The sequence below is a fragment of the Cupressus sempervirens genome, chromosome 1 (assembly GCF_028749045.1).
Source record: "Cupressus sempervirens isolate cs-2001-9-10 chromosome 1, ASM2874904v1, whole genome shotgun sequence".
In the NCBI taxonomy this organism is placed as follows: Eukaryota; Viridiplantae; Streptophyta; class Pinopsida; order Cupressales; family Cupressaceae; genus Cupressus; species Cupressus sempervirens.
Window position 1 is genome coordinate 296,261,751 of NC_143118.1, and position 27,317 is coordinate 296,289,067.

General features: G+C 38.5%; 1 protein-coding gene across 2 annotated transcripts in view; it reads right to left on the reverse strand.

Moving 5' to 3' along the window:
* Window positions 1–7,075: 7,075 nt before the first annotated feature.
* Window positions 7,076–27,317, reverse strand: part of LOC149577285 (uncharacterized) — a 110,002-nt gene continuing 89,760 nt past the window's right edge. The window contains exon 3 of one of the 2 annotated variants that reach the window (XM_089830336.1): window positions 7,076–8,297. In XM_089830336.1, coding sequence (XP_089686462.1) covers window positions 7,252–8,297 — 1,046 coding nt within the window. In that variant the 3' untranslated portion in view covers window positions 7,076–7,251. Of the gene's footprint in view, window positions 8,304–27,317 lie in introns of both variants that reach the window. The other variant, XM_089830290.1, reaches the window with a different exon arrangement.

Consider the following 27,317-nt stretch of genomic DNA (forward strand, 5'->3'; position numbering starts at 1 on the left):
GTACCTCTATCAAACACTTCCTGTGCAATCACGATAAGATTCAGATAGCATAGCAAATTCCCTCACGAGTTGTAGATCGATCCAGTAGCGCCCTCTTGTGTTACTCTGAAAGCTCTGGGTCTTCAGCATATGCCTGCATTCGAGTTGGTAGTGCTCTGTCACCCTTGTGTCTTGTGCCCTCCTGCCCACGTTCAATATCACATAAAGCCAACTCACATCTTATAATTTGTCAATCAAACTAAGGTATTTCTCTTGTGAAATCTCAATTTCTCTACACACTCTCATTCTGATATATATATATATATATATATATATATATATATATATATATATATATATATAGTATCCCAGCCTCATTCTCAATTCAAGAAGTATCTAGGAAGATTAAATAAGAATGATTTAGTTGGTTTCTTATCGAGATTCCTACACGGTTTCATCCCTTTGAAATATGTTAGGATTGGGATTATTTCCAAAAACAAATGTTGGCTTAAAACATTCCTACGCTTTATTAATTTTGAGGATTAATATCACTATCCTAAGTTATATTGCTTATGAGTGACCACAATATATATGTGGAAGGAGGGCATGGATAAAACTTAAGGAAGAAAGTTATTTACTCAAAACTCAAAGAGTTTTATCATACCAAATTAGCAAATTTATGGCTAAATAATATAATTGGTGACGTTTTCAATGTCAAACTTGAGTACAAGGTTCTAATTGAAAATAAATTACATTTCTAGAATAATTTCTTGTGTATTAGCTACTTTGATGATAAATGGGTACCAATGGTCATAAGAAGATTCTATGATACTTTTTTGTGGTTAGATTGACCTCACATGATTAGCAAAGATGTGATACAAATTATTATTGGGTTAAATGAAACTAGTGCTCTTCTGGCACGAAGGTCCTAAAAAACAAGGAGGTTGAAACCATAACTAAAGTTATTTGATGGTAAGTCTTTAACAGTGCATATAATTACAATTATGGTTGGAAGGCATGCTTCTAGGAAAGTCGTAATAAAGTCTACTACTCCAACCAAGAACATTTCATTTCTCCTATTATTATCTACACTATGTATAACATGGTAGTGAATGGGATAGCCTATAACATGTGGGATCTCGTCAAAGAGCAATCTCTTGAGAATTTGAATCAATATGAGTGAAGTAAGAATGTTGTGTACCAAGTTGGAAACCTTACATTCTATTTTCTATTCAACTTCATGTAAGAGATTACTTTTGAGAAACCAGTTGCTCATCAAATTGTTGAGCAAACGAGAAGGCATGCTAACACCACTCCTCAAGAAATGGAATTCGCTTCATCGTTCTCTAGGATAGAATCACCAATTCTATAGTTGAAAAATACAAAGATGATATCACATTTATAGTCATTATTAACAAGTGTTTAATCGGAGCAACAGTTGTATCATGAACATGTTGGATACCCAAATCAGGATATGAGGCATTTAAGAACATGTTGAAAGACTTTAATTTAAAAGTTCTTTTGAAGAGTTTGGTAGATGCCTCACGAGTGACATCTGTTATAGTAGAGGAAAAGAACAAAATCAAGACAAATCCTAAATTTATAAACCATTCCACAAATAAGAAAGCAATTCATAAATAGAATAATTAAAAGGTGCTCCAATGAATTGGGAGTATCATTGCCTAAAATTGAAAAACACTTTTGAATTTGATGTCTACCATATGTAACCTTTATGTACACTCAATATGCCATTATTTGTTCAAAGTTACACTTGTACTTTGTAGTTTGAATGATAAAATAAAAGTAGCAAGAAATGAATATCTTAGTAGTAGCTATGACTACATTTTTTTTAACAAATGCATATCCATACTCTTTAATTTTCATTATTGAGTAAAATAAAAGAAAAATAGCAAAAACACGACAACTAAATGAATTTCCAATCTTAAAAAGTTTAAAAGGAGATTGTATACATCCATTAAAGAAAAAAAACTTCACATAGGTTTATACTAGCATTTGCACCAAAAGGAAGTGGAAAAGTTGAGCCAATTTATCAAATACATTTGATTCTATGACTATCTTATATACTATGTTTTGCTCTGTAAATGTTACAATTGTCCTCTCTCTTCTTAATTTCACAATTGAAACGATTAATAAATTGTAAGAAATTATTATAAACAAATACAATACAGTACTATTCCCCATTTATTAATTGATTTAAAATAATAGAACATCTCTTGAAACTTTTGTTTCACAATTTGATATATTGTTAGTTATTTTACACAAATAAAATTTAACTACTCTTTATGTAATTTTATAAGTAATTATTTATTAATTTATAAATCTATTTTAAATTTTATTCTTCACATATTTCTTTTTATTAGTCTAAAATGTAATCTAGAATATATAATCTTATATAACTCTTCATGAAAAAATTGTTAATTTGTTTTTAATATCAATATTAAAGATTAACTTTGTATCTTAAATATATATTAGATTCTATAATTATAGAAATTTTAAATCATACATATTTATAAAATCTAATATATTAAAATAACTATTATTTAATTTGTCACATAACAATAAATCTATTTCAGGTATCTTCAAAATTATTTAACTTTTTTAAAACTAAAAAGCCTTTAACTTTTTTATAACACATTAAACATTTAGATAATCTATGCATGGAACTATTTGATAGAAAAGATTTTAAAGATTTTATCCATTATCTAATTGATTGGAAAAATATTTAAAAGGAGCATAGTTTCTAGGAACATGTCCACACTTAACTATCCTAGAAGACACCATTGCATTTATTTAACATTGGTTGATAAGCTATCAACTTTTTTTATATCATCAAAACAAATTTCAATATAATATTTAACAATTTTATTTTGATTGGGATAATCAAATGACAAGCATGATGACAATCTGAAGGAACAAACAGGTCCGAAAATAATTTCTAGTTAGACATGGCATTGTACAATTATAGTTTTCGAAGAATGTGATGTCTCATACTAATAAATTTAGAGGACAGTCTAATCTCCAGACAAAATGCACTAAAGACAACAAAGTCAAACTACATTTTTTCCAGATTCACCAAAACAAAATGATTTTTTCCCAAAATTTTTGTTGTTTTCAACTACAAAATATGCAAATCATGAAATCAAATGTTGAAATGTTCGGAAAAATCCATGATGTTTTTGATTTTTTGAAAATTGGTCAATTGTACAATTTGTAGGGAGGATAGCCACATCCTAAATTTAGAGGTTTCCAAAAAAATTTGAGTGGAAAAGACAATTGAATGTTTGAAACCTAGGATACCGATTCGTGGCTCCCAGGCGTGGCATCCGCATCGGAGGTGGATAGATTCCAGAGGCGCCTGGAAGCCCTGTGGGTGCTGGCCGGAAGCCAGCTGCAGGCTACCCGATGCGCGTGGAATCTGAGGTTGGCTTTTGGCCAACACTTGCAACGCTTCTAGGCACATCCAAGAGCATCCACAGGCCCCGCGGCTTGCAAACCAAAAAGGAATAAAAAACATTATTTTATGACTTGAGTGTCTAATATGACGTGATGGAATGATTTTTTAAAGTTTTTTTTTCACTATGAAACCCTAAAATGACCCTAAAAGTCAATATTGAAGCATTCACAAGAGTCATTTTAGAACTTTGTTTGCACCTACAGCCACTCCTTCATTGTGAAGCTAAGTTCAGCATTTTTGAAGACGATTGATCGAAGAGGGAGAGATAGCTTTCTCAAAGGAGTATAAACCATTCAAGATAAGTGATCAATCCTTTTCTTGAGTATTTAGAGAAATTTTTGAGTTTTTGATGATTTATTTCAAGTTCTTGAAGATTTTTTTAAAGTTTGTTTTCAAATTATTTTTTTGAAAGATATGTAGAAGCAACTTTGGGTATCTATTTTAGTAGTTTTTCTCACTTCTTTCCACTTGTATGCATGATCATGATGTTCATAGTTGTTAGGAACTAATTAAAATTTATTTATTTTCTTATAAAACAAGTTGCAAAAAACTAGGCAAGAATGGATACCGGTGGTAGTGCTAGTCAAAGTTCAGTGGGAGACCAAGGAGGGGAAGGGACTAATAATTTCAAAATTGATGTAAGTTCTCCTTCGTGGAGACATACAACACAGATATCACAGATTTCAAGAAGTGGCTCATACTATTGGAAGTGCAATTATTGTCAAAGTAAGAAAGGAAAACCTTTCAATAGCTCATATTTTCGAGTGAAGCTTCATTTTATGGGCCCTACTGGCAAAGGATTTGGAATGTGCAAAGGCAAAAATGTTACTGGGATGACTAGTGCAGAAATACTTTCATTTGCAGGAGAACAAGAAGCTGTTGATGCATTGATCAATAGATTAAAAAAAAACTACTATCAAGGTCCTTCCTCAAAGAGCAAGCTATAGACACCCACTGAACCAATTGCATCCTCCCAACACCCATTCTAGCAAGTACCTGTGCCAGGAGAGGATGAGGAAAAAGTAGAAATTTCAACCCGCAAAAGAGGGGTCCATTGCACACTGCATTTAAAATGGAGGCAAGAGACTGTGCTGATGAAGTTATTGCACGTTGCCTCTATGTGAATGGGCTTCCTTTCAACTTGGTGAGATCGCCATATTGGAAAGAAATGGTGGCAACAATCAAAAAATCACCAACTGGCTACACAAGCCCAGGGTATGAAAAGGTGCGTACAACTCTACTGCAACAAGATAAGGCACATATAGAGAAAGACCTTCAACCAATCAAAGAATCTTAAAAAACTTTGGGTGTAACTATTGTGTCAGATGGTTGGAAGGATACAAGAAATCGGCCACTGATTAATGTGATTGCAATTTTTTTGAAGGCTATTGATTGCGAGGGGCAAGTGAAGGATTCTGAATTCATTTCTAGAATTCTCATCAAGGCCATCGAGATGGTGGGTAGTGAGAATGTGGTATAGGTGGTCACAAACAATGCCAAAAATTGTTGGGGTGTGATTGCTTTAGTTGAGTCGGTATATTTTTTAGACCCCATGCACTGTTCACTCCCTTAACTTGATCATGCAAAAGATTGGCACTAAAGTAGGTTGGATGAAGAAAATATATGAAGAGGAGGACGACGTACAAATGTTTGTGACCAACCACCACGTCACAATCCATTTTTAGAACATACTCCAAATTGGAGTTGCTAAAGGTAAATTGATTTTTTTAAATTACTAAGTTTCATGGTTTTGTAATTTAGTTAAAAATTAAAATTTATAATTATATTGTCAATTGACATTGTTAATTTGCTTGGGTTGCTAAGACCCATTTTGCATCTCATACAATTGTTATGAGACGACAACTCAAGGTAAAAGATGCATTGGGCCAAATGGTCATTGGTAATCAATGGGGTGTATGGAAGATCTCAAATTCAAAAAGAGTACAAAGGATCAGGGATTTGATTTTGAATGAGAGTTGGTGGGCTCGTGTGGCATATGTATTGTATTTCACCGAGCCCATCATGATTATGCTTTGTTTTGTTGATACAAATACACCTTGCTTGGGGGATGTGTATGATGGCACGAACACTATGGTTGAGAAGGTAAAACATTCTATACAAGCACATGAGAGTGACCCCACACAATGCGAAGCCTTATGCAAACGAGTGCAAGCAATTATCCACCATCGCTAGAATAAGATGACCACCCCATTGCACCTCCTTGCATATGCCTTATCTCCTAGGTACTATAGCGAGGAGGTAGTTGGTATGCTAGGTATAGTTGCACCATTTGCAGATGAGGAGGTTGCTGAGGGGTGCCACAAAGCTCTTACAAGACTCTTCCATTTGGAAGAATTGCATGAAAAAGTGAGGGAAGAATTTGGGTTGTTTGCTTCAAGGTTAAGGCATTCTCCATTTGCACTGAAGGACCAAAATAGAATGGGAGCTATCATATGGTGGTACATGTATGGTCAACCTTTCAAGCATCTTCAACCTCTTGCAATCAAGGTCCTATCACAAGTAAGTTTTTTATTTTGTTTTGTAAATTTGTTTTGAGCTTTTATGCTTACACTTGCATTCTATAAAATTAATTTGCTTTTCATTTGTATGTTTTGTGACAACTATATAGGTTGTTAGTTCTTCTACTGTTGAAAGGAATTGGAGTACATACTCCTCTATCCATTCAGTGAAGCGCAATCGGTTGGGCTCCAAAAAAGCTGAAGACTTGGTCTTTGTCCACACCAACTTGCGTCTTTTGTCCCGTAAGAATGATCATTACAAGGAAAGGGCAACAAAGCTTTGGGATGTAGCCCCTGAGTGTGCAGATTTGGATGCAACTCTTCATGATCTTGTTACAGTTGGAGATGGTGGTGACAATAGTGTGGCACATGGTGCATCTAGCATAAGTGGAACCATGCTTGGTTCAAATGATCTTTCAGCAGTTGGAGATGACAATGAGAATGCAAATTTTCTTGCAAATCCCTATGATTTAGAGTCAGACTCTGATTGATTGAATCTTCAGACTTCAATCATTAACTATGTTTTTAAATTTTATTTTGTTAGAATCTTGAACATGACCTATTTGAACTTGTTGTCTAAGAGTCAAGACTAAACACTGATGTTGGACAAGCACATATTGATATTGATATATCATATGAATTTTGAAATATCTTGAATTTTGATAAAGGGTTAACTGTTAAGTATCATAGATTCATAATCATATTATCAAATGATTTGTTTTTGTATATTTCTTGCATTTCTTTGCATGTGTGTGTGTGTGTGTATTTCCTCTCGCATCCACATCCAAAAAAAAAATCCCCACATCCCATATCCGCTTCAGGAATCCGCTTCGAAATCCGCATCCGAATCGGTAACTTAGTTTGAAACAGCTGGTACACAGAAGAAGGCGAACAACAATAAAAACATTGACTAGAGCGAAAGAACTTGTAGTTGCATGAATTTCCAGCATGATACAATTTAAAATGTAATTGTATACAACCACTAAATCAAATACTTCACATAGATTTATATTATAAAAGACACCTGTAAAGATACTATATAATGAACAGTACAGATAATACACATGGATTAAGAATAACTTAAGCAAATCAAGACCAACAATGCTGTCAAAATGACAAATTTAAATTATTAAGGACAGCCATTTTTTGCCTCATGGCTCAAAATGCACTATCTAGGTAACAGGTATGAAATAAGTTTAAGAAGACAAACAACAATAGTGCTGTATACATGCCAGTCCCAGAAGCATCTCTTGCAATCACAACCAATGTCAAATGTTTTCAAGACTCATTAGCAGCTTCTCCAAACCAGCGTCTTCTTAAAGCAAGTATTATATGTACCAATAAAAGTAAAACTGGAACCTCAATTAAAGGTCCAATAGTTGCAGCTAGGGCTTCCTGAGAATCTATACCAAAACTTCCAACTGCAACAGCTATTGCTAGTTCAAAGTTGTTACTTGACGCAGTGAAAGATTGCGTGACAGACTGGGGATATGGGATTTTCAGAAACCTGCAAAAAGTAACAGAGGAAAAGAAAACTATTGCGAAGTACAGTATAAGGGGTACTGCAACACGAAAAACCTCACCAATGTTGCTGATTATTTGATGTGCTTGAATAGAAAACATCACAAATATTGTATAGAGAAGCCCAATAAGTGTCCATGGTCCAATGAAAGGAATAAACTTGACTTGGTACCACTGCTTCCCAAAGATGTATTGTAAAGAGAATCTAGTAATAAACCCTGCAACAAGGGGTACTCCAAGAAAAAGTAGTACACTTTTTGCAACATCCCAAGCATTAACATGTAGGGTATGTCCCCTGGAAACTACTTTCAGATAGAAAAGGGTCACAGGAGTAAACAAGATGATTTGTAGAATAGAATTCACAGCCACAAGAACAGCACATAGTTGACTGTCCCCTTTTGCTAGTTCATTCCAGATAAGAACCATTGCAATGCATCTTGCAATACCTACTAAAATGACACCAGCACGATATCCTGGGAGGTTAGGCAGTGTTGCCCAAGCTAAACCAGTCATAAGGGCTGGGCCAATAAACCAATTCATGACCACACTTAATAATAAGTTTCTGCCCATTTCCCTGCTCGTCAACATGTTTCCAATAAGTTCATACCGAACCTTGCATAAAACAGGGTACATCATTACCCATAGACCAATGCATATAGGTAGAGACACTGAGGCAATTTCTGCCACTTGAAAAGATTCCTTTATTCCCTTTACATAGTAACCAATAATTACTGCCAGCAACATGTCTATCAGTATCCACACATAAAGGAAGCGATCAAAGAATGAGAGGCGATGGAAAAGACCTGTCTCTTGAAATAATTATTGCATAGGGTAAGCACCAAATATAAACTTGATACTACAGTAAACATAAAGGAAATTAAATTATGACCGAGTACTGCTCCAGTTTAATTAAAGAAATATATACAGTTCTAATCTCTGGAACAAAACACAAATTGCCTTGAAAATCTTGAATTCAGGTTAGCCAACCATACTTTCAAAAACGCTATTCAAAATTTTAAATCTATTTCACAAACCTGAGCATCAGAGACAAAACTAGTAACAAGCAAAATATGCATTGGTCAAAATCAGTTACATAACAATTAAAGAAATGATTATATTTATTATCTGGGAAATCAAGTAGGAACTTTAAAAAGTGTGTGATGATTCATGACACGTAAAAATTTAAGCTGACATTAATAACTATTCTTATGGCACATATGGTAGATCAGGAATTGGTAAATTTTATAGCTAGGTTTTCTTACCATTGCTATAAAATAACAGATCATGACTGCAACAACTACAGTTCTTGCTACAATATCATAATTACACGAATCAATCATAAAAATGGAATATTTCACAAAATCAGTTTCTAGTCTACTTAAAATAGCATTCCTTGATCAGGTATCAATCTTCTTCGTTCATCCGATACTCAACATGTCCTATTGTAAATGTCAAAGTCAATTTAAATAATAAGCATTTTCAAGTAACTTGTAGACCCTGAAGTTTTACCAATAAGTAATTCAAGGACAAGCTTTGCAATCAAATAAGCCATTGTTATGGCCAAAATGATTCTTCAATGTTACCAAAAGCATCTTAAAATGTATAGCAACTTAGTGGTATGCTTCAAAAAATAAATTCAAAATGGACACACTCATAAATAGAATTACTTTAAAATAAAGCAAAGTTAAAATGAATTAACACCATGGTCGCCAAGAGACAGACATTGGTACTGGTACAAGAGACTAGTATTTGGTATCAGTATTGTTTTTTTAAGAAAAATAGGAGATAGGTACTTGCAGATGCCATTTTTTTTTCATAATTTATTAATTTACTAAAATTAAAACTGAAAATATTACGACTTTAAATTCTCAAAAAAAGAGTACTGGTAAAGTATAAATTTAAACACACAAATATCAAGTCAGAGTGTTCAGACTACATATTAAATACAGAAATTCAGAAATTTGATAGTCTAAAAGGTTGATGCATACAAAAAGCCAAAAATAAAAAATAAAAGATCTATAGAACGGGTTGGGGACTGTGCTCAGATGAGGGGAGATGAGATATAGATATAGATATAGATACAGATATAGGGCCTCCCTGATATGCCCGCCATATGGATAAGGATCTATAACGTAATGAACAGGTCGAGGTGCATGCAGAAGTCCTCGTCTGAGTGCCAAGATACAGTAGGGCCATTGGTATCCTTTACATATAGATAGAACATATATACGATATACTTCTATGTCATCCATTTCTAGGTCCTGGGTTATTATGCTTTCCAAATACTCATCACTCTAAAGCTCAAGCTCCTCTATTGCTAGAGAATTTCTGGGTAAATCATTGAGGTTGTCTGCTTCAACCATTTGATCCACAAAAGCTGCAAAATTTGAACTTCTGTATCAAACCTCTAATAATTGTGGTCAGGCAGTGAAGCTTTTGTCAAGCCAATTCAACTATAAAATAATGATGCCATGTGTTATATGCCCATCATTAGCTTCATCATATCTGGAGTGTCATACATGATTGGATTAATGTTCAAATGTGTGCCTAATTGAAGAGTTATCCTCCATTAGTAGAGATCTTGAAGCCAGCCATGACAATGTGGCAAATTACTAATAGAATATGGTGCAGAATCCTTTTTCTGGGCGTGTTCCTGAAGGCATTACACCAAATGCAGCCAATTTCCACATCGACCCACCTCTTGGATTCCAAGATATCAAGGTTTTGATCTTTGTCAGACAAATCATGGAAACTATTATTTTAAAGGCTTTATTTACTCAAAATGGATTTATATTTTTGGTTTTTAGTTGTAATCACATCTTTGTCAACCTGACAAAATTTCGTGATAAATTTTTTTTACAATAAAAAATTATGGATATTTTCTATCTTGCAGCTTCAAACGATTAGCAGAAAGCTGGTTAGTGGGCATGCAAATATAAATAAAATCCTTTCAGAAGCATAGCATTTTTAATCAAATGAATGTTTTTTTCTGAGCAAGTTAGAATTTTGGCCTTTGCTACAGACATTCCCCTTCATGCTCAAGTGTTCTCAAATCCTAACTTTATAACCCCAAAAAGAATTTTGGCCTTTGCTACAGACATTCCCCTTCATGCTCAAGTGCTCTCAAATCCTAACTTTATAACCCCAAAAAGTCTCAAGTGCTCCCAAATCTTAACTTTCTAACCTTTTGATTTTTAAGCATTTAAAAAGGAGGTTAGCTCTGTTAGAAAGTAAAGTCCACCAAGATAGTTGAGAGGGGGAACGGAGGAGGGGGGCAAAAAATCAGTTGTCAAATTAAAACAACTCCCAATATCTTTATTAATTGTTAAACATATAAACAATAAGTGAAACCACCACAGAAAGATAATCATACACACTAACACCAGATATATTAACTAGGGAGACCCTTGATCAGAAAAAAAGCCTTTGTGGGGATGGTACCTGCTAAATGATATACTAATATAAAAGTTCCTTGTAAGAGGATAGAACCTGTTAGGAGATTCCAGCGCTGTTAGGAGTTGATGGAAGATAAAAGGACCCACTATCCAAACAGCTTTAGGGCAAGACCACCGAACTCACTTGTCCAACTGGCCTTAGTACTATCCTTCTCAGAAAAATACCAGTAAATAACTGTCCAAACACAACTTCTTTGCCAAATACAGTCTCTTTGTTTGCTCACCATGCCTCAACTACACCAAACACTTCTCCGATCAAAAGATATTCAATATCAGGTTCACTGGATCTTACATACAAGTTTGCCTACTCGCATTACACACTCACCATAAGGAAATAACCTTTCCTTTATACCAAGTCCTATATCTAATTATTGAGTCAGCCTTGGGGCTTTCTCAATTTACAATAATAATATAGGACCACTTTAAGATATTACATTTACACGTTATATTAAATTTTTTACATCTTTTCACAATTATATAAAATTATCGGTTTGCAGTCTTCATAACTCTTCACATGTGTCACCTTTGACTTTGCTCACTTGACAAGGCCATCTTCAACATGACTTCTTCCTCTATCTAAGTGCACTCAACCAGATTCTATCTCTTTTAGGAGATATAATCCAAACATCAGCACTTGCTCCTCCAGAACTCTGTCAGAATGCTGCCTTTACCAAAAACTTCTATAACTTGAGCCAATCTTCATATTTCCGTACAAGCACACAATTGTACCATCTAGATATTGTATAGAACATGTCCTAAATTATGCATAGCCTCATCTTCAATCCATGAGCTGCACTGAACCAATATCTATATGCTGCTCTACCAATCTTTACAAAATAACTAGTATGTTGACGTCAATGACAAACTCTGCCATGAATGCAACACACAATCTTTGAATCATGTCTCCAGTAATGCTAGGATACTCCCCCATAGGAATACCAACAACATTCATGCTACAGTCCCCCCCTTTGGCATTGATGGCAATATAGATGGAAAACATCTAAGCTCCATGAATACCAAATATATCTCTGCTACAATTGCTTCCCCATTCATGCTGCCCACGAATGTCATAATGATAAGTACATTCATCTTTTCAAATCCTCTTCATCAATCAAATCTCTATTAATCATATATCTCTATTTAATTCCTGAAATATCGACTTAAATCAAATCATTAGTCTCTTAATCACGATATTTTAGGAATTAAATAGGAGCCAATTTCGGTGCATTAGTCTCAAATCATCAATCTCTTAATCAACAAAGTCCTATTTTACTAGGCATTTTTGACCACTTGTCTCTGCTTGATCCAAGTGCCAAATTGCAAGAAAACCCTTAATTTGCAATAATCATATATCTCTATTTAATTCCTAAAATATAGACTTAAGTTGGCTAATAAACCCTTCTGATTGAATTAATTTAATTATAGGCCCTAGTGCATTTAATTAAATTAAATCACCCCTTTAGCTAAATACACATGACAAAACGAATTAATATATTTGGATTAACTGAATATCCTTATTTCAACTATGGAATTTAATTATTCAATTAATTGAGAATATTCAAATATGAGGTCATATTTAATTAATAAATCAAAAATTCTCTCCAAAATCCTCTCTTCAGTTTAAAAAAGGAAACATTGAGTTAAGTTTAATAAGAAAAGAAAACAAATCCAGTTAACTCCTCATTCACTTCAAACTCCTACAAACATGGAAACTTTCCAACTAAACTAAACTCTCATCAAATCTTCACCGTCCATCTAATTCAATCTCCACCGCTGATTGGTTTTGGGAGTCTATAAAAGGAGAACTTATGTCTCTCATTAAGAAGGATGCAATTTTGTGAGTAACAAAACTCTATCGGTTTGAGTATTCATATTTGTGCATTCAAAGCTTTCTCATATTTACTTGCTTTATTATCTCATTTTAGATTAATATGCATATATTTAGTCTAGTTTGTTCTTTCTTTCAATAGATTAAATCTGCATTTCATATAGCTTGAAGTCATATATTTGAATAGAAAATTGTAATGTTCTTTCAATCCATACAAACTACTCTTAACAATCTCTTTCTTTGATTCTGGAAGGCAGTACTAGTGGTGGCGTATGCCAACTGGAGGCCGTATGGGGTCTATATGAGAGGACGAAATGATGGAGTAGAGATGGCAAGCAGCCGTACACCCAGGATGGAAGGCCGTATGGTGTGGTGAACAGTGGAGTCCGTACGGGGGATAGGCCGTATGAGAAGAGGATACAATGGACGTACGGAGGTCGTCGTACGGTAGGAAGAGAGGGTCATACGATAGGCCTAGATGGTCGTACGATAGGACTATGTGGTTGTACGGGAGGGCTATGTGGTCGTACGGGAGGGGCTATGTGGTCGTGCGATGGCGGAGGAGCAACTGGTGCAACGGCGTATGTTGTAAGTGATGTATCGATCTGTTTAGCGATTGTTCTGGAGTGCGGAAGGATGAGGAGGTGTGTGGACGGAAGGAAACTTAATAATGCAAGCTAACTTTAGAGATCCAAATTCATCAGATAGTACCAAACAATAATGAAAAATAGAACACAAAACCTTTAATGAGATTTGCCAAAAGATGATGCTCTGATTTGCCAGATGCGAGCGAAGAGTTACATGCAACAACGGAATAGAGTGAGGGTTGAATCCCACTGAAACTGCATGAGCCAAATAGGGAAGATTTTTCACTTCTGAAATGGCGAACAATCCAAAACTCCATCAGGAATTCGCTGTACATAGAAATAATCTAAATCGCATGCATAATGACAACCTACAAGCCGTGCTTAAATACCCATTGGGGAAAACTTTTTGAGGGTGTAAAAAGATAGTTGACGACAAGACAAACTACAAAAACTAAAATAAAAATGGGTCTGAGATATATTAAATCAATCGGCCCATTAACAATAGTTTGATTAATGATTTATTTTATAACAGGAACATTACAGTCCTCCCGTCCCAAATTTTGCTTGTCCTCAAGCAAATGCAATGCCAGGTGTTGGAGAATGTGCTTGCCCTCCCACGTCGCATCGTCCAATGGAAAGTGTTTCCAACACACCAAATATTCCTTCACCATGCAGTTTCGCAGGGTCTTCTCACGTACTTCAGTGATCTCAACTGGTTCCAATATGAATTTTCCTTCTTCATTGAGCAACATAAGGTCTGTGGCTACTATGACGTTCTGCCCCACGGCCTTTTTCAGGCATGAAACATGGAAGATGTTATGAGTAGGGCTTCCCTCCGAATTTTCCAACTCGTAAGCGACTTCGCCAATGCAACGAACTATGCGATAGGGGCCATAAAATTGCGGCTTCAATTTTTCTTTTCCCTTTTCCTTCAATGAAGATTGTCGGTCTGGCTGGAGCCTGAGATAAACCAAGTCCCCTACTTCGAAACTTTTCTCCATTTGATGTTTGTCAGCGTACACCTTTTGTTGATTCTATGCTCGTTGCAAGTTTTCCTTTAGGTATCGTAGGATGTCCTCTCCCTCCTGAAGCCAATCCCTCACCCTTGGTGCACAGCTCTCTCCCAGTACTATGTCAATGCAGGAGAAGGGTTCGTACCCATACAGAGCTTTGAATGGTTTCATCCCAATGGACATGTGATATGTAGTATTGTAACAATACTCTCCTAGGTGTATCCATTTGACCCACGCACGTTGTTGTGCCAAAACATAGTTTCCACTTGTTCACAATCTGAATTTTGTCCGTCTGTCTGTCGGTGGTAACTAGTACTTGGTAACAATTTTGTCCCTTCCAATCAGAATAGTTTGTCGTCGGTAGAAGCTATGTAGCCGACGGGCTCATGTTGTCGGTAAAGATTTTGTAGCCAACGAGTAGATTAGTATTGTTATGTAGCCGACGAAACCCTTCGGGAAGGTTCGGCAGGAAGTATTTATACCCCATTTGGAATCATTATAAATCATCTTATCATCTGTATGTAATCTCTTGGCATATGCGAATAATACAAGATCTATTGTTCTTGTTCATTGTCTGTGTGCATTAATCCATTGATCTAAACCATGAATTTGGGATATGAGGCCGAACCAGGGAACATACTGGTGGGAGATAATTCGGATCTAGTACTGAAAGCAGTGGCATTCAAGATATTTTTGGAATACAAAGATGTATTCGCATGGACATACAAGGATCTAAAAGGAGTACTGTCGGAATTGTGTGTGCATCGCATCCCACTGGTCAAAAGAGCAATACCCGTACGAAAATGACCCTACAGGATGAATAAGAACTATGCGGCATGGGTTACAGAAGAGATCAATCGGATGCTGGAAGCTAATATTATTTTCAAGGTGCAGACAAGTGAATGGGTGTCACCCATAGTAATCTCATTAAAAGACACCACCCAAATCTGGGTATGCGTTGATTTCAGATGCCTTAATGCAGTCACAATCAAGGATCCCTTCCCGATTCCATTTACAAACAATATATTGGAGGAGGTCACAGGACATGAAATTTATTCCTTTATGGAAGGGTTCTTTGGATACAATCAAATTTCTATAGCAGAGGAAGACAAACTGAAAACGACATTTGTCATAGAAGATGGGGTGTACGCATACAACCAGATGCCATTCGGCCTCTGCAACGCGCTGGCTACATTCCAACAGATCATACTACACATTTTTGACAAAATGTCCATCGGCAACTTCAAGGCATTCCTGGATGATTGGTCTGTATTCAACGCCGGGGACAAACATCAGGCAGCGTTGGGCAAATGTATGGAGAGATGTCAATGGGCGCGACTAGCCCTGAATCCGAAGAAATGCAAATTCATGGTTCTGCAGGAAAGACTGCTCGGACACATAGTCTGTAAGGAGGGACTGAAAACAGATCCGGACAAAGTCAGAGTCATATTGGAAATGCGACCATCCACCAATGTGACGGAGGTAAAGTCTTTCCTGGGACACAGGCTATTACAGAAGGTTCATCAAAATTTTTGCCAAAGTATCCTACCTACTGGACAGGTTAACATGCAAAGGAGAATTGTTCAAATGGGAGAAAGAACAGGATGAAGCATTTGAAAGGCTAAAGGTACGATTGGCTACGACACCTATCTTGGCATATCTAGATTGGAACAAGGAATTCCATGTTCACGTCGACGCATCCAACTATGCGATCGGAGCAACCATGGCGTAGACAGGTGGCCACGGGTTGGATCACCCGATATACTTTTCCAGCCGACTGTTATCAAAAGCAAAACAAAACTACAGCACAACAGAACGGGAAGCATTGGACATGGTTTATGCGGTACAGAAGTTCTAACACTATTTGCTGGCGACACCGTTTGTATTCTATGTGGACCATCAAGCTTTATTGTACCTAGTAAATAAACTGATCATCCAAGGAAGAATCAATCGGTGGCTACTTTTGCTACAAGAATTCACCTTCAAAACCATTGTATGGGCCGGGAAGAAGCATGTAAATGGAGACCATCTGTCACGGATTAAAATAGGTGAACCAGCGGATGGAGGCGTGAATGATAATTTCCCTGATGCACAACTATTCCAAATTGCAGTACTACCAAAACGGTATACCAGTATTGGGGAGTACCTGTCCACGGGACAACCACTGAGGGAGATGCCAGAGAATGAAAGTCAAAAATTGGGATTAAGGAGCTGTACATTTCAATTGATTAATGGATTGTTGTACAAAATGGGGTCTAATCACATCCTCATACGATGTGTGTTGGAGGAGGAAATACCAAAAGTATTGAAAGAAGCACATGAGGGACCAGCAGGTGGACGTATGAGACCCAACAGCACAAGAAAGATACTACTGGCAGGACTACGATGGCCAACGGTGTACAACGACGCGCGGGAATGGGTCGTCGGTTGTGACACTTGCCGACGGGTCAGGAAGCTACTGAAGAGAGACTTTATGCTGCTTAACCCCTCACAAGCACAGGAACTCTTCGAAAGATGGGGATTGGATTTCATCCAATCTCTGAAGGTGAGCAAGACTAGAAGGTGTTGATACATTGTTGTCGCAACGGAGTACCTGACCAAGTGGGTGGAGGCACGCACACTACCAAATAACTTAGTGGTCAACAAAGCAAGATTTATTTATGAGCAGATCATTACCAAGTATGGGATTCCATTACAGTTAACAAGTAATAGGGGTGGACACTTTGATAACCATGTTATCAGACTGTTCACCACTACATTCAAGATTTATCATTCATTATCGAGCCTCTACTACCCAAGAGCAAACGGACAGGCCGAGGCTACAAACAAGATCCTGGTATCAATTATCTACAAGTCTTGTGCAGTTGAAGGTGAAGACTAGGAGGTAAAAATGCCCTCTACCCTTTGGGCATATCGCATGACGTACAAAGTGACAACGGGACACACTATTCCAATTGATGTTCGGACAGGAGGTAGTTGTACCAGTGGAATTCATGATATCGAGCCTAAGGATTGCACTAGAAAATAAGTTAGGCGACATGGAAAGCCTGAGGGAACAATAGCATAATCTAAATAAGCTCGAAGAAAAGCGGCTACTAGCACAATGGACCACAGAGGTGACACAGAACCGACGCAAAGCTTGGCATGATAAGCACCTGAAACTCAACAGGTTTCAGCCAGGGCAGTTGGTGTTGAAGTATGATGGACAAAATGAAATCAAACCAGGAAAGTTTAAGGTCAGATGGGTAGGGCCATACCAAATCCAGGAGGTAGGTGACAATGAAGCAATAAAACTATGGACTTTGGACAGACAAGAAGTGCCTCAAACAGTGAACGAGTCGAAGCTGAAGATGTACCATGCCAGAAAGACTTCCTCATTGTCGCAGAATGGCGAAGTTTGGAGTGAAAATTGAGTTTGTTGTAAAAAATAGAGGGAAAAAAAAGAGAGATGATTAAAAAAAAAAAAATTTTAAAAGAAAGAGAAAAAAAGAGAAAAAAAAATGTGAATGGAAACGAGAGAAGCCCCGCGGACATCTGTCCCTCAGACAGAGTGTCCCACGGACACCTGTTCCGTGGGCAATGTGTCCTGCAGGTGGGTCCACGGACAGTCTTCCACGGATGGCCTTAAATTTCCCCACAGATTGGACTTCATTTTCGCGACTTTCCTTTTTCCTTCCGCAGGCACCTATCCTTTATTCCCCCGCGTCTTGCTTTCTGCGACCTTACTCTTCTCTCCCACGGTTGTCTCTTGTTTCTCCGCAGAGCTATTTTCCTATCCCGCGAACGAAGAAAGTTCCCTAGTTCATTTGATGAGTTGGAGAGCAGTCGCTTTACCCAACGTGACAAGGTTTTGGGTTTTGTTGGACGCGGAGTTCCAACTGGGTGTATTGTTTAGGACGGCTACAATAATTGTTGGCTTTATGAAGGAGCTGTATTCCATTAACTGTGTGTGCAATTTCGAGGATCCTACTTGGGGGCAACGGGTAGAACTCCTCTTCTGCAGATAGTCCCCGCGCGCTTTTTTTTCTAACCACGGCTTGCATTTCTTATCTCCCATGGCATGTCTCTTCTTTTGTGTATGTTTCCGTGGAGGTGTTGTGAGTCTGGCAGCCCGTGGCTTATATTATAACCCCCTCTCACAAATGCATTTTTTAACTGGTGCAAGCAACAGGTGATGCGGGCAAGTGAATGCAAGTCAGTAATCTTCCAGTCGTGGTTAAAAGTTAACTATCGGGAAAGGAAAGCGGCAACAGAAAGGAGAAAATTATAGGCATATTCTCTGCGGGAAGGCAAAACCGGCAGGAACCCTATATTATAAAGGCAAGAAAGAAGCTGTTATTATGGAATCAGCAAGAAAACGGAAGCAGTGGAAGAACTAGCTGAAGACAAGTGTAGAAAAGAATGCCAAAGTTTTAGCTTCTGGAATCCGAGTTGTATGGCCAACCGCTTCCAGCAGTAAGAAACAAAAAGTAAGGGCCGAACTCACACATCTTACTGTTCAATTTGAGGGACTCATGGCAGCGAATGCCGAAAATGGTGGCAAGAAACTCTGGACTCAGAGGTAATTAAACAGATTTTGATATGAGCACAAGTGCATTGGGCCATCCAACTTCCAGTTTTTTCCATTCGATTGTTTAAATCAGTTTTGTGACTCATGATAGAAGCATATAATCAGCATAGCAGAACCAACACATTTTTGTAAAAGAAGCATCAGATGACAGTTTCTTTTAAACCTAAGGATTTCACTAGGATTTTCGACATCCCTAGCCTAGGAAGTCGAAAGGTGGAAATCAAGAACCATAAGCTGTCTCAGGAACAAAGAGAACATTGGATACGATTAGTGGGCCGCAATCTTACGCCCGAGGAGATGGAGTCAGTGGTTAAGGGGTCTAAATGCAAAGGGCTTCGATGATATCTTATTCGGGAGGGCCACTGGAGGTGCATTATGGATGTCATCAAGAGCAGGTTGATAGGGGCAAGTCGGGCTTCGGATATAGCGTTGTCATAGATTGTATTCATGAATGGCATCATGAACGGCACGATGTATGATTGGGCTACAGTTCTTGCCGACAAGATGGAGAAGTTCATGACACTTCAACACTACACATTGTTTATACCACACCATGCCATCGGCTTGTTTCTGGAGGCAGCAGTTAATTAGATACCAGTGGATGATTTTGAGGCTCCACCGCGGGGCAAGTTGGCACAAGGAGACCCTCCAATATTCTATTGGAGACATTTGGACACGAGTGGAACAACAGTGAGGTAGAAGAATTTATTGCGATGATTGGACACTTACAAGGACACGGACAGCGAACGGGAGGACACTTCAAAGAGCAGTGGGGCTGAGTACGAGGAAGAGAGTACTTCGACGAGAGTTAGCAATGAACCAGCAGTTAGCAAGCCCACATTTTTCACCCTGCCGCAATTGTCAACTTTGGCGCACTTCTCCGTCAACACTTCACACATTCCTCCGTTTGGTCAGCGTCATGCACCGGTCGTTATTACCCCACTGATGGTGGCAAATGTACAATAGCAAATGTCCCATGGGCAGTGGCTGAGGGTGTCCTACCGATGACAGATGTTGCACTAGCAAACCCTCCAGGAGTTGCTTTCTCCACGACCGTGGCAGATGTGTCTCCTATAGCTATGACCAAGGGCTTGCCTTCCCAAGATTGTACACCAAACCCTGTTGCACCAGCAAAGCCAGAGTTGATAGAGTTGCCAGCACCAGAGCCTGAACCCCAAGTTTGTTTGGATGTGATTGGTTCAAATGCTGTGGTCACTATTTCATCTTCCTTGTTGACGGAGGCACAATCAGCACAGCCAGCTCGATCAGAGCAGCCTGAGAGAATGGAGGTAATGGATAGAGCGAGCACATTTCTACGGCAGCAGTTCCAACTCATTCCTGCAGAGGTCAGACTGTCCATTTAGTCCCCGAGTCATGAAGGAGTCCCTCCAGGACCAGCAGCCATATCAGAGCCACGAGAGGTGGCAATTCCACAGTCCGAGGATGTGCCCAGGAAGGAGGCAGCACCAGATTTGGACATGGTTACCGCAGCAATGGCAGAGATAGATAGTGATGGGGAATGGATGATGGATGATGTGTCAAAGGAGGATTATGGATCAGATGAGGATAGATGCAGAGACTACCTCAGGGCTATGTGGGTTGCGCTACAGAAGGGACACAATGTGGCATTGCAAGCTATGACTCGACGGAGAGAGTGGCATTTGGTTCAGGCTTATATCAGAGGGATTTGTCCTCAACGATTCTGTTCATGTTTTTAGGATAGAGGATGGCCAACAGTTGAGACACCGTAGATGTTGGTGGATTGGGCCACCGAGCCGAAGTTAGGACCGTGCAACACTCCAATGGAGAAGCTAGCACACGAGATAGTAGGATTGTACAAAGAAGTCTACCATGCTCGCAGGCATGCGGTGGCGGACAAGGAAGCAAACAAGGTCATAGCTAAGAGGCCCCTAGTAGCAGAGAGGGAGGCTAGAGAAAAGGTAAATGCGAATTTGGCTAGCCAGCAAGCAGCATGGGCAGCTGAGCATGCAGCACTTCTACAGGATAAGGAAGCGGCTGAGCAAGAATTGTAGTTAGCAAAGACCTGGGCTATGGATGCAGCGCTTCTTCTGAAAGAAGCCGTAGATGTTAACACCCGAATTCAGATGGATTTGAGCATCAGGACGGAGCAAGTCTATGAATTGCGCCGGCAGCAACATTCTTCAGGATCACAGCCTCCTCTCTAGTGTATATTCTTTCTCTATTGTATTTTTTGGTCTCCTATTTTTGTTAGTTTTGAAGTCGCTAGGAGATGACTTTTCTTTTGGGGGGGATGATGTCGTCAGTAGAAACTGTGTAGCCGACGGACTCATGTTGTCGATAAAGATTTTGTAGCCAACGGGTAGATTAGTATTGTTATGTAGCTGACGGACCCCTTCCGGAAGGTTCGGCAGGAAGTATTTATACCCCATCTAGGATCATTGTAAATCATCTTATCATCTGTATGTAATTTCTTGGCATATGCGAATAATACAAGGAGATCTGTTGTTCTTGTTCATTGTCTGTGTGCATTAATCCATTGATCTTGCGGTAAACATAGTTCTATCCAGAAGATACTAATGAATTGCCCATCCCGATCACTGACAATGTTTCAGGGTAACCCATGCAGACGAAAGACTTTTCTAAAGAACAACTCGGCAACTTGTGCGACCTGAAAATTTGAGCGAATGGTGAAGAAATGTGCATAGTTTGTCAACCTGTCAACCACCACGAAAATACAATCCTTTCCATTCACCTTGGGAAGCCTTGTTATGAAATCCATTGAAATACTATCCCACTTATGTTTTGGAACAATAACCCGACAGGTAGAGTACGTTTGGATTTGTTTTGCTAGCAAACCGCACTCTCTTACATACTACAATACATCTCCTTTAAGTCCTTTCCATGAAAACCTCCCCCGAAGACTTATGTATTTTTTGAGGAAGCCCAAGTGTCCTGCCAAGGGTGAGTCATGTACATCCTTCAAGATTTTCTGCTTCAATTTAGATTCAGGCACTAGGAATATCCGACTCTTATAGTAATGATGTCATCTACCACTTTGTACCGATCATCCTTGGTGATGTCATCCATTAGCTCATAGGAAAATGTGTTTTTGGAATATTCTACCAACAAATGTGCTTTCCAGTCAGCTGAAATTTGGGTTAGTAAGTAGACGGCAGGTTTTCTGAACAAAGCATCTACAACGACATTGTTCTTTTCTTTTACATATTCAATGTCAAAATCAAAGGCATGAACCTTGCTTACCCATTTTTGTTGCTTCTCATTCAAATCTCGTTGCTCCAGAAAATATCTCAAACTATTGTGATTTGTGCGGACGACAAACTTGGCACCTACCAGATACTGTCAGAACTTGGTTAGTGCATGTACGATGGCCAACATCTCATTGTTGTAGATGGAATAGAGGTGTTCTGTTTGTGTAAGCTTCCTGCTCTCATAAGCTATGGGGTGTCTATCCTGCATCAGTACCACACCAATGCCTTCTCTGAACACATCGCACTCCAAAATGATTAGTCGAGTGAAGTCAGGTAATGCAAGTATGGGACAAGTGCTCATTGCCTCTTTTAGCTTATCAAAAGTAAGTTGTGCCTTTCTGTTCCACTGGAAAGACCCATTCTTTGTCAGATCTATTAAGGGTGCGCTGAGCTGAGAGAATCCTTTAACATACCTCGGGTAATAACTGCACAGCTCGAAAAGCCCTCGCAAATCCGTGAGTATTTTTTGGGAAGGCCAATCAAGGATAGTCTAAATCTTCTCCTGATGAACTTGAACTCCATATTTACTGACAACATGCCCCAAGTACAATATATCTGTCATACCAAATTCACACTTGGATTGCTTGGCGAACAGAGACTGCCCCTCCATGATCCTTAGGACTTCATCCAAATGCTTCAGGTGCTCCTCTCATGTCCTACTATAAATAAGATCATCAAAAAATACCAATAAGTACTTACGCAATTGTTTGTTGAAGATGTGATTCACGCATGATTGGAATGTAGCAAGTGCATTTGTCAATCCGAATGGCATGACCAAAAATTCATAATGCCCGTAGTGACAACGAAAGGCCATCTTTTCTACGTCTACCTCCCTCATGCGGATCTAATGGTATCCAGAACGGAGATCTATTTTCGAAAATTAGACCACGCCATGCAATTCATCCAACAACTCATCTATCCTTGGAATGGGATATGTGTTCTTTATCGTTTTTTTGTTCAACGCACGGTAGTTCACACACATGCACATCGTCCAGTCCTCCTTTTTGACCAATACTACTGACAACACGAAAGGGCTAGAACTAGGACGGATCCATCCTTTCTCTAGCAGTTCCTGAATTGTCTTTTTGATCTCATCTTTGAATTTCTTGGGATAGCGATATGGTGTGGTTATGACCGGCTTGGCCCTGTAATGAACCCGTTTTGGGGGTCATTTGTTTAGTTCAACTTTTTCTTTATTTGTATCCTTTTGCTATATTTTTTCTTGATGTATCAATATAAACTGTGCAATGAACCTCCTTCTATAGGCATCAATAAAGCTATGTGGTGCCATGTCTGATATATCGATATAGCTATGCAGTTATGAATCCACTGCTATTTCTGATATGTTAATATTGATTATGCAGCTGTGAATATGCTGTGATGTCAGATTTATTGATATGAATGTGCAATGCTGGAAGTCTACTTGCTTGTGTCCATTACACATCAGCTTGTCTTAATCTTTTATTCACCATTTTGGTAGATACTTCTATATCTTCTAATACTCCGTGAAATTTGTGAATGGTATACTGGCATCCATCCTAGCTGCTTACATTGTTTTTGCTCTTTGTAGACTGTTCAATCTGATTGGTTACCCAGGTCCTGTCACTGTTCACAGTGGATATTTATTACTGTGGTGCCAATATTACATTGTTTACATATGCTTCTTCTTAACGTTATCCTCTAGCTTAAATGCTACTGTCTGCTGGCACTTCCTCTATGCTTTTCTACTTATGTTCTTGTCATGGTGCATGAATCCCTCCTGTAGGAGCCTACATTGCACTATCTATTTTGTTGCCGATCACCCATCAAATCATTGCAACTCTTGAGAGTAAACGTTAGGTCCTTTCGTGACCATTGCTAATCATACAATCATGACGGGTTCTATTAATATCCTTTCAGTATAAATATCAATTTGTTATCTCCCTTAATGAGTCCTCTTATAGTCTTACCAACTGTTACTAAGATATGGATTACCAACAAAAAAAAATTGATCTCCTACCTAATATAATATGTTTGATCATACTCATCGATTATTATGCAATCCACTTGACTTAGTACCTCCAACCATTGTTTAATTACTTCATTATCAACCTTCACCCTTGATCAAATATTAATAGATGAGACATTAGTCTTAACCATTAATATTTACTCTATATTATTTATAATAATATTTATTTCTCATATTTTTAAATAATATATTATTCATATTTATATTACAATTATAATATTATTCTTGAATATGTTCATTTCATAATATAACCCATGTAGGTAACGTTATAAAATTATTATTGGTATTTGATATCATTTATAATCAAAGTATTTATTTGATATTAATTTTATTTAACTCATTAATATTATAATTATAATATAATATTTTACATTACAATTATGCTATAATCTTATATATTGTTTTATTTTTATATAGTCAAATATATCACTATTATATAATAGATTATAATATTATTATTCTTAATTATTATCATTGTATAATATGTTATTTGAATATTCATATATCCTTTTAATTTGGGCTCATGACAGGCTTCTGCTTCCAATTCCATTGTATGTTCAAATCCACGATGCGGTGGTCTGCCAGGAAGAATTTCAATGAAAATTTTATCATGTTTACTCAAAATATGCTGGAGATCATCATCTTGGGGAGGTGTTTGTTTCTCTTTTATAGGTTTCGCCGAGACAAAACAATGTGCAGCCCACACAATGTCGTCACGCCAAAAAAATTGCCTCCATCCTATGTGCAAAAACTTCCTTCAGACCTTCACTTGCCATTCCGTGGAGAGCAACCTTCTTTCCATCGACAACAAAAGTGAAGTCCATCTGTTTGAAACTCTAAGTGTATTCATCAAGTGTCTCCATCCACTGTATGCCTAGAATAACCTCCATATCATCAAGGTCCACTGTGAAGAAATCCTCGCTCACCGTGTGATTCGCCATTGTGATACTTAGCTGCGGAACAAGGTGTATGCAAGGCAGGAGGGTTCCTCTGGCAACATTGACTTAAAATCTTGCATGCCTCTCCGTAGGTAGACCTCTTCGTTTCACAAGACAGGAATTTGTGCACGTAGCTCTCCTATCGAGCATCACCATAACCCTTTGTTCTTGAAGGGTTTCCCATATACAAAACACTATGCACCTCAAGCTACCAGCTAGGGCGATAGTTTCTCTGCATCGTACCAATGCCGCAATCCTTTCTATACGGTTCAAACTAACCATGTTGGTGTCGTCGTGATGTTGGTTGTCTTCGGCAAGTGTTTCTTCCTGTTCGTCCTCATCATAGAATACGACCTCAATGTAGTGTATTCTCCTTTTTAGAGGCATCTGTGTCCAAGTTCCCTTGCAGTTGAAACATAATTTCTTCCTTCGGAGTTCCTGTCTGGTAGCTTCATCAAATGACAGCTTCCTGGGCGGAGATTTATTATCTTTGTCCCTCAGAAACGTCGTCGGTTTGGGGTGTGAGTAACTTCGAGAGGACGAAGTCGTTGATGATACCATGCTCTATGCCTTCTTAATAGTTTCCAACAGGGTGGTAGGATTGAACCCCTTTACCCAACCTTTTAGTGGTTCTGTCCATCCATCCATGAAGAGCACTATAAGTCTTCTTTCAGAAATGTCTGTGACCAACACGGGGATTTTCAGAAATTCCGCAATGTACTGGTTGACCGATCCAATTTGCCTCCGTTGTGTCAAATCTTTGAAATTGAGTTCTGGATCTTTACCATCAAATTGATCTATCAATCTCTCAGTGAATTCTGCGTAAGTATTTATTTGATCATGACCCAGTGTGATGGTGTCGTGATGCCACCATTCATGTGCAATTACTTCCAAGTGTAATGCCATGAATTTAATTGCTTCTTCTGGCATAGGATTCAGCTGAAGTAAGTATCAGTCTTCATTACCCATGCTTGCGCAGATATGGATTCGGATCCATCAAATGGAGATAGATTTACTTAACTTTCTTTTGAGATCATTGTTAAAACATCCTCGATTTCTGACTCCCGAATATCTCATTCTCAAATCCGCGTAATCTTTGTAGGATATATCTTCCTCCAAATTCACATTCTTTCAGTCTTCTCTCAATCGTTCTTGCATCTCTTCAAAGGTTGGTTATTTCCCTTCGTGAGGTGCCTCCGTCCATGGGGGAAAAGACGACATGGAAGATCGAGAGCGTGTTGGATGAGAGTTTGATTTACCCGATACAGTCTGCACTGTAACCATTTTGTTGTCCAAATATTTTATTGTCTGCCAACTTTTTGATAGTCTCTTCCATGAGACGCTGAGTACCAATGATCTGTCCCTGATTCTTGGCAAGTTCTCTCAGTAGTGCCACAAGTTCAGCAGCCATTAAATCAACGGAATGTGTCCTCTTTCGGCTATAAACTCTCATTCACTGTCCACAGGCTAGCAGGAACAAAGCACTCTGATACCATCGTAATGTTCTGACCCCCACAAACTACTCTTAACAATCTTTCTTCGATTCTGGAAGGCGGTACGAGTGGTGGCATTGACGTACGGATGCCAACTGGAGATCGTACGGGGTCTATATGACAGGATGGAATGATGGAGTGGAGATGGCAGGCGGTCATACACCTAGGATGGAAGGTCGTACAACATGGTGGATAGTGGAGTCCGTACAAGGAATAGGGCATATAGGAAGAGGATACAATCGGCGTACGAAGGAGGTCATACAGTAGGAAGAGAGGGTCTTACGGTAGACCTAGATGGTCATACAACGGGACTATGTGGCCATATGAGAGGGCTATGTGGTCGTACGATGGTTGTACAGTGACGGAGGAGCAACTGGTGCAACAGAGTATGTCGTAAGTGATGTATCGATCTGTTTGGCGATTGCTCTGGAGTGCAAAATGATGAAGAGGTGTGTGGACGGAAGAAAACTTAATAATACAAGCTAACTTTAGAGATCCAAATTCATTAACACAAAACCTTCAATGAGATTTGCCAAAAGATGATGCTCCGATTTGCCAGATCCGAGCGAAGAGTTACATGCAACAATGGAATAGAGTGAGGGTTGAATCCCACTGAAACTGGATGAGCCAAATAGGGAAGATCTTTCACTTCCGAAATGGCAAACAATCCAGAACTCCAA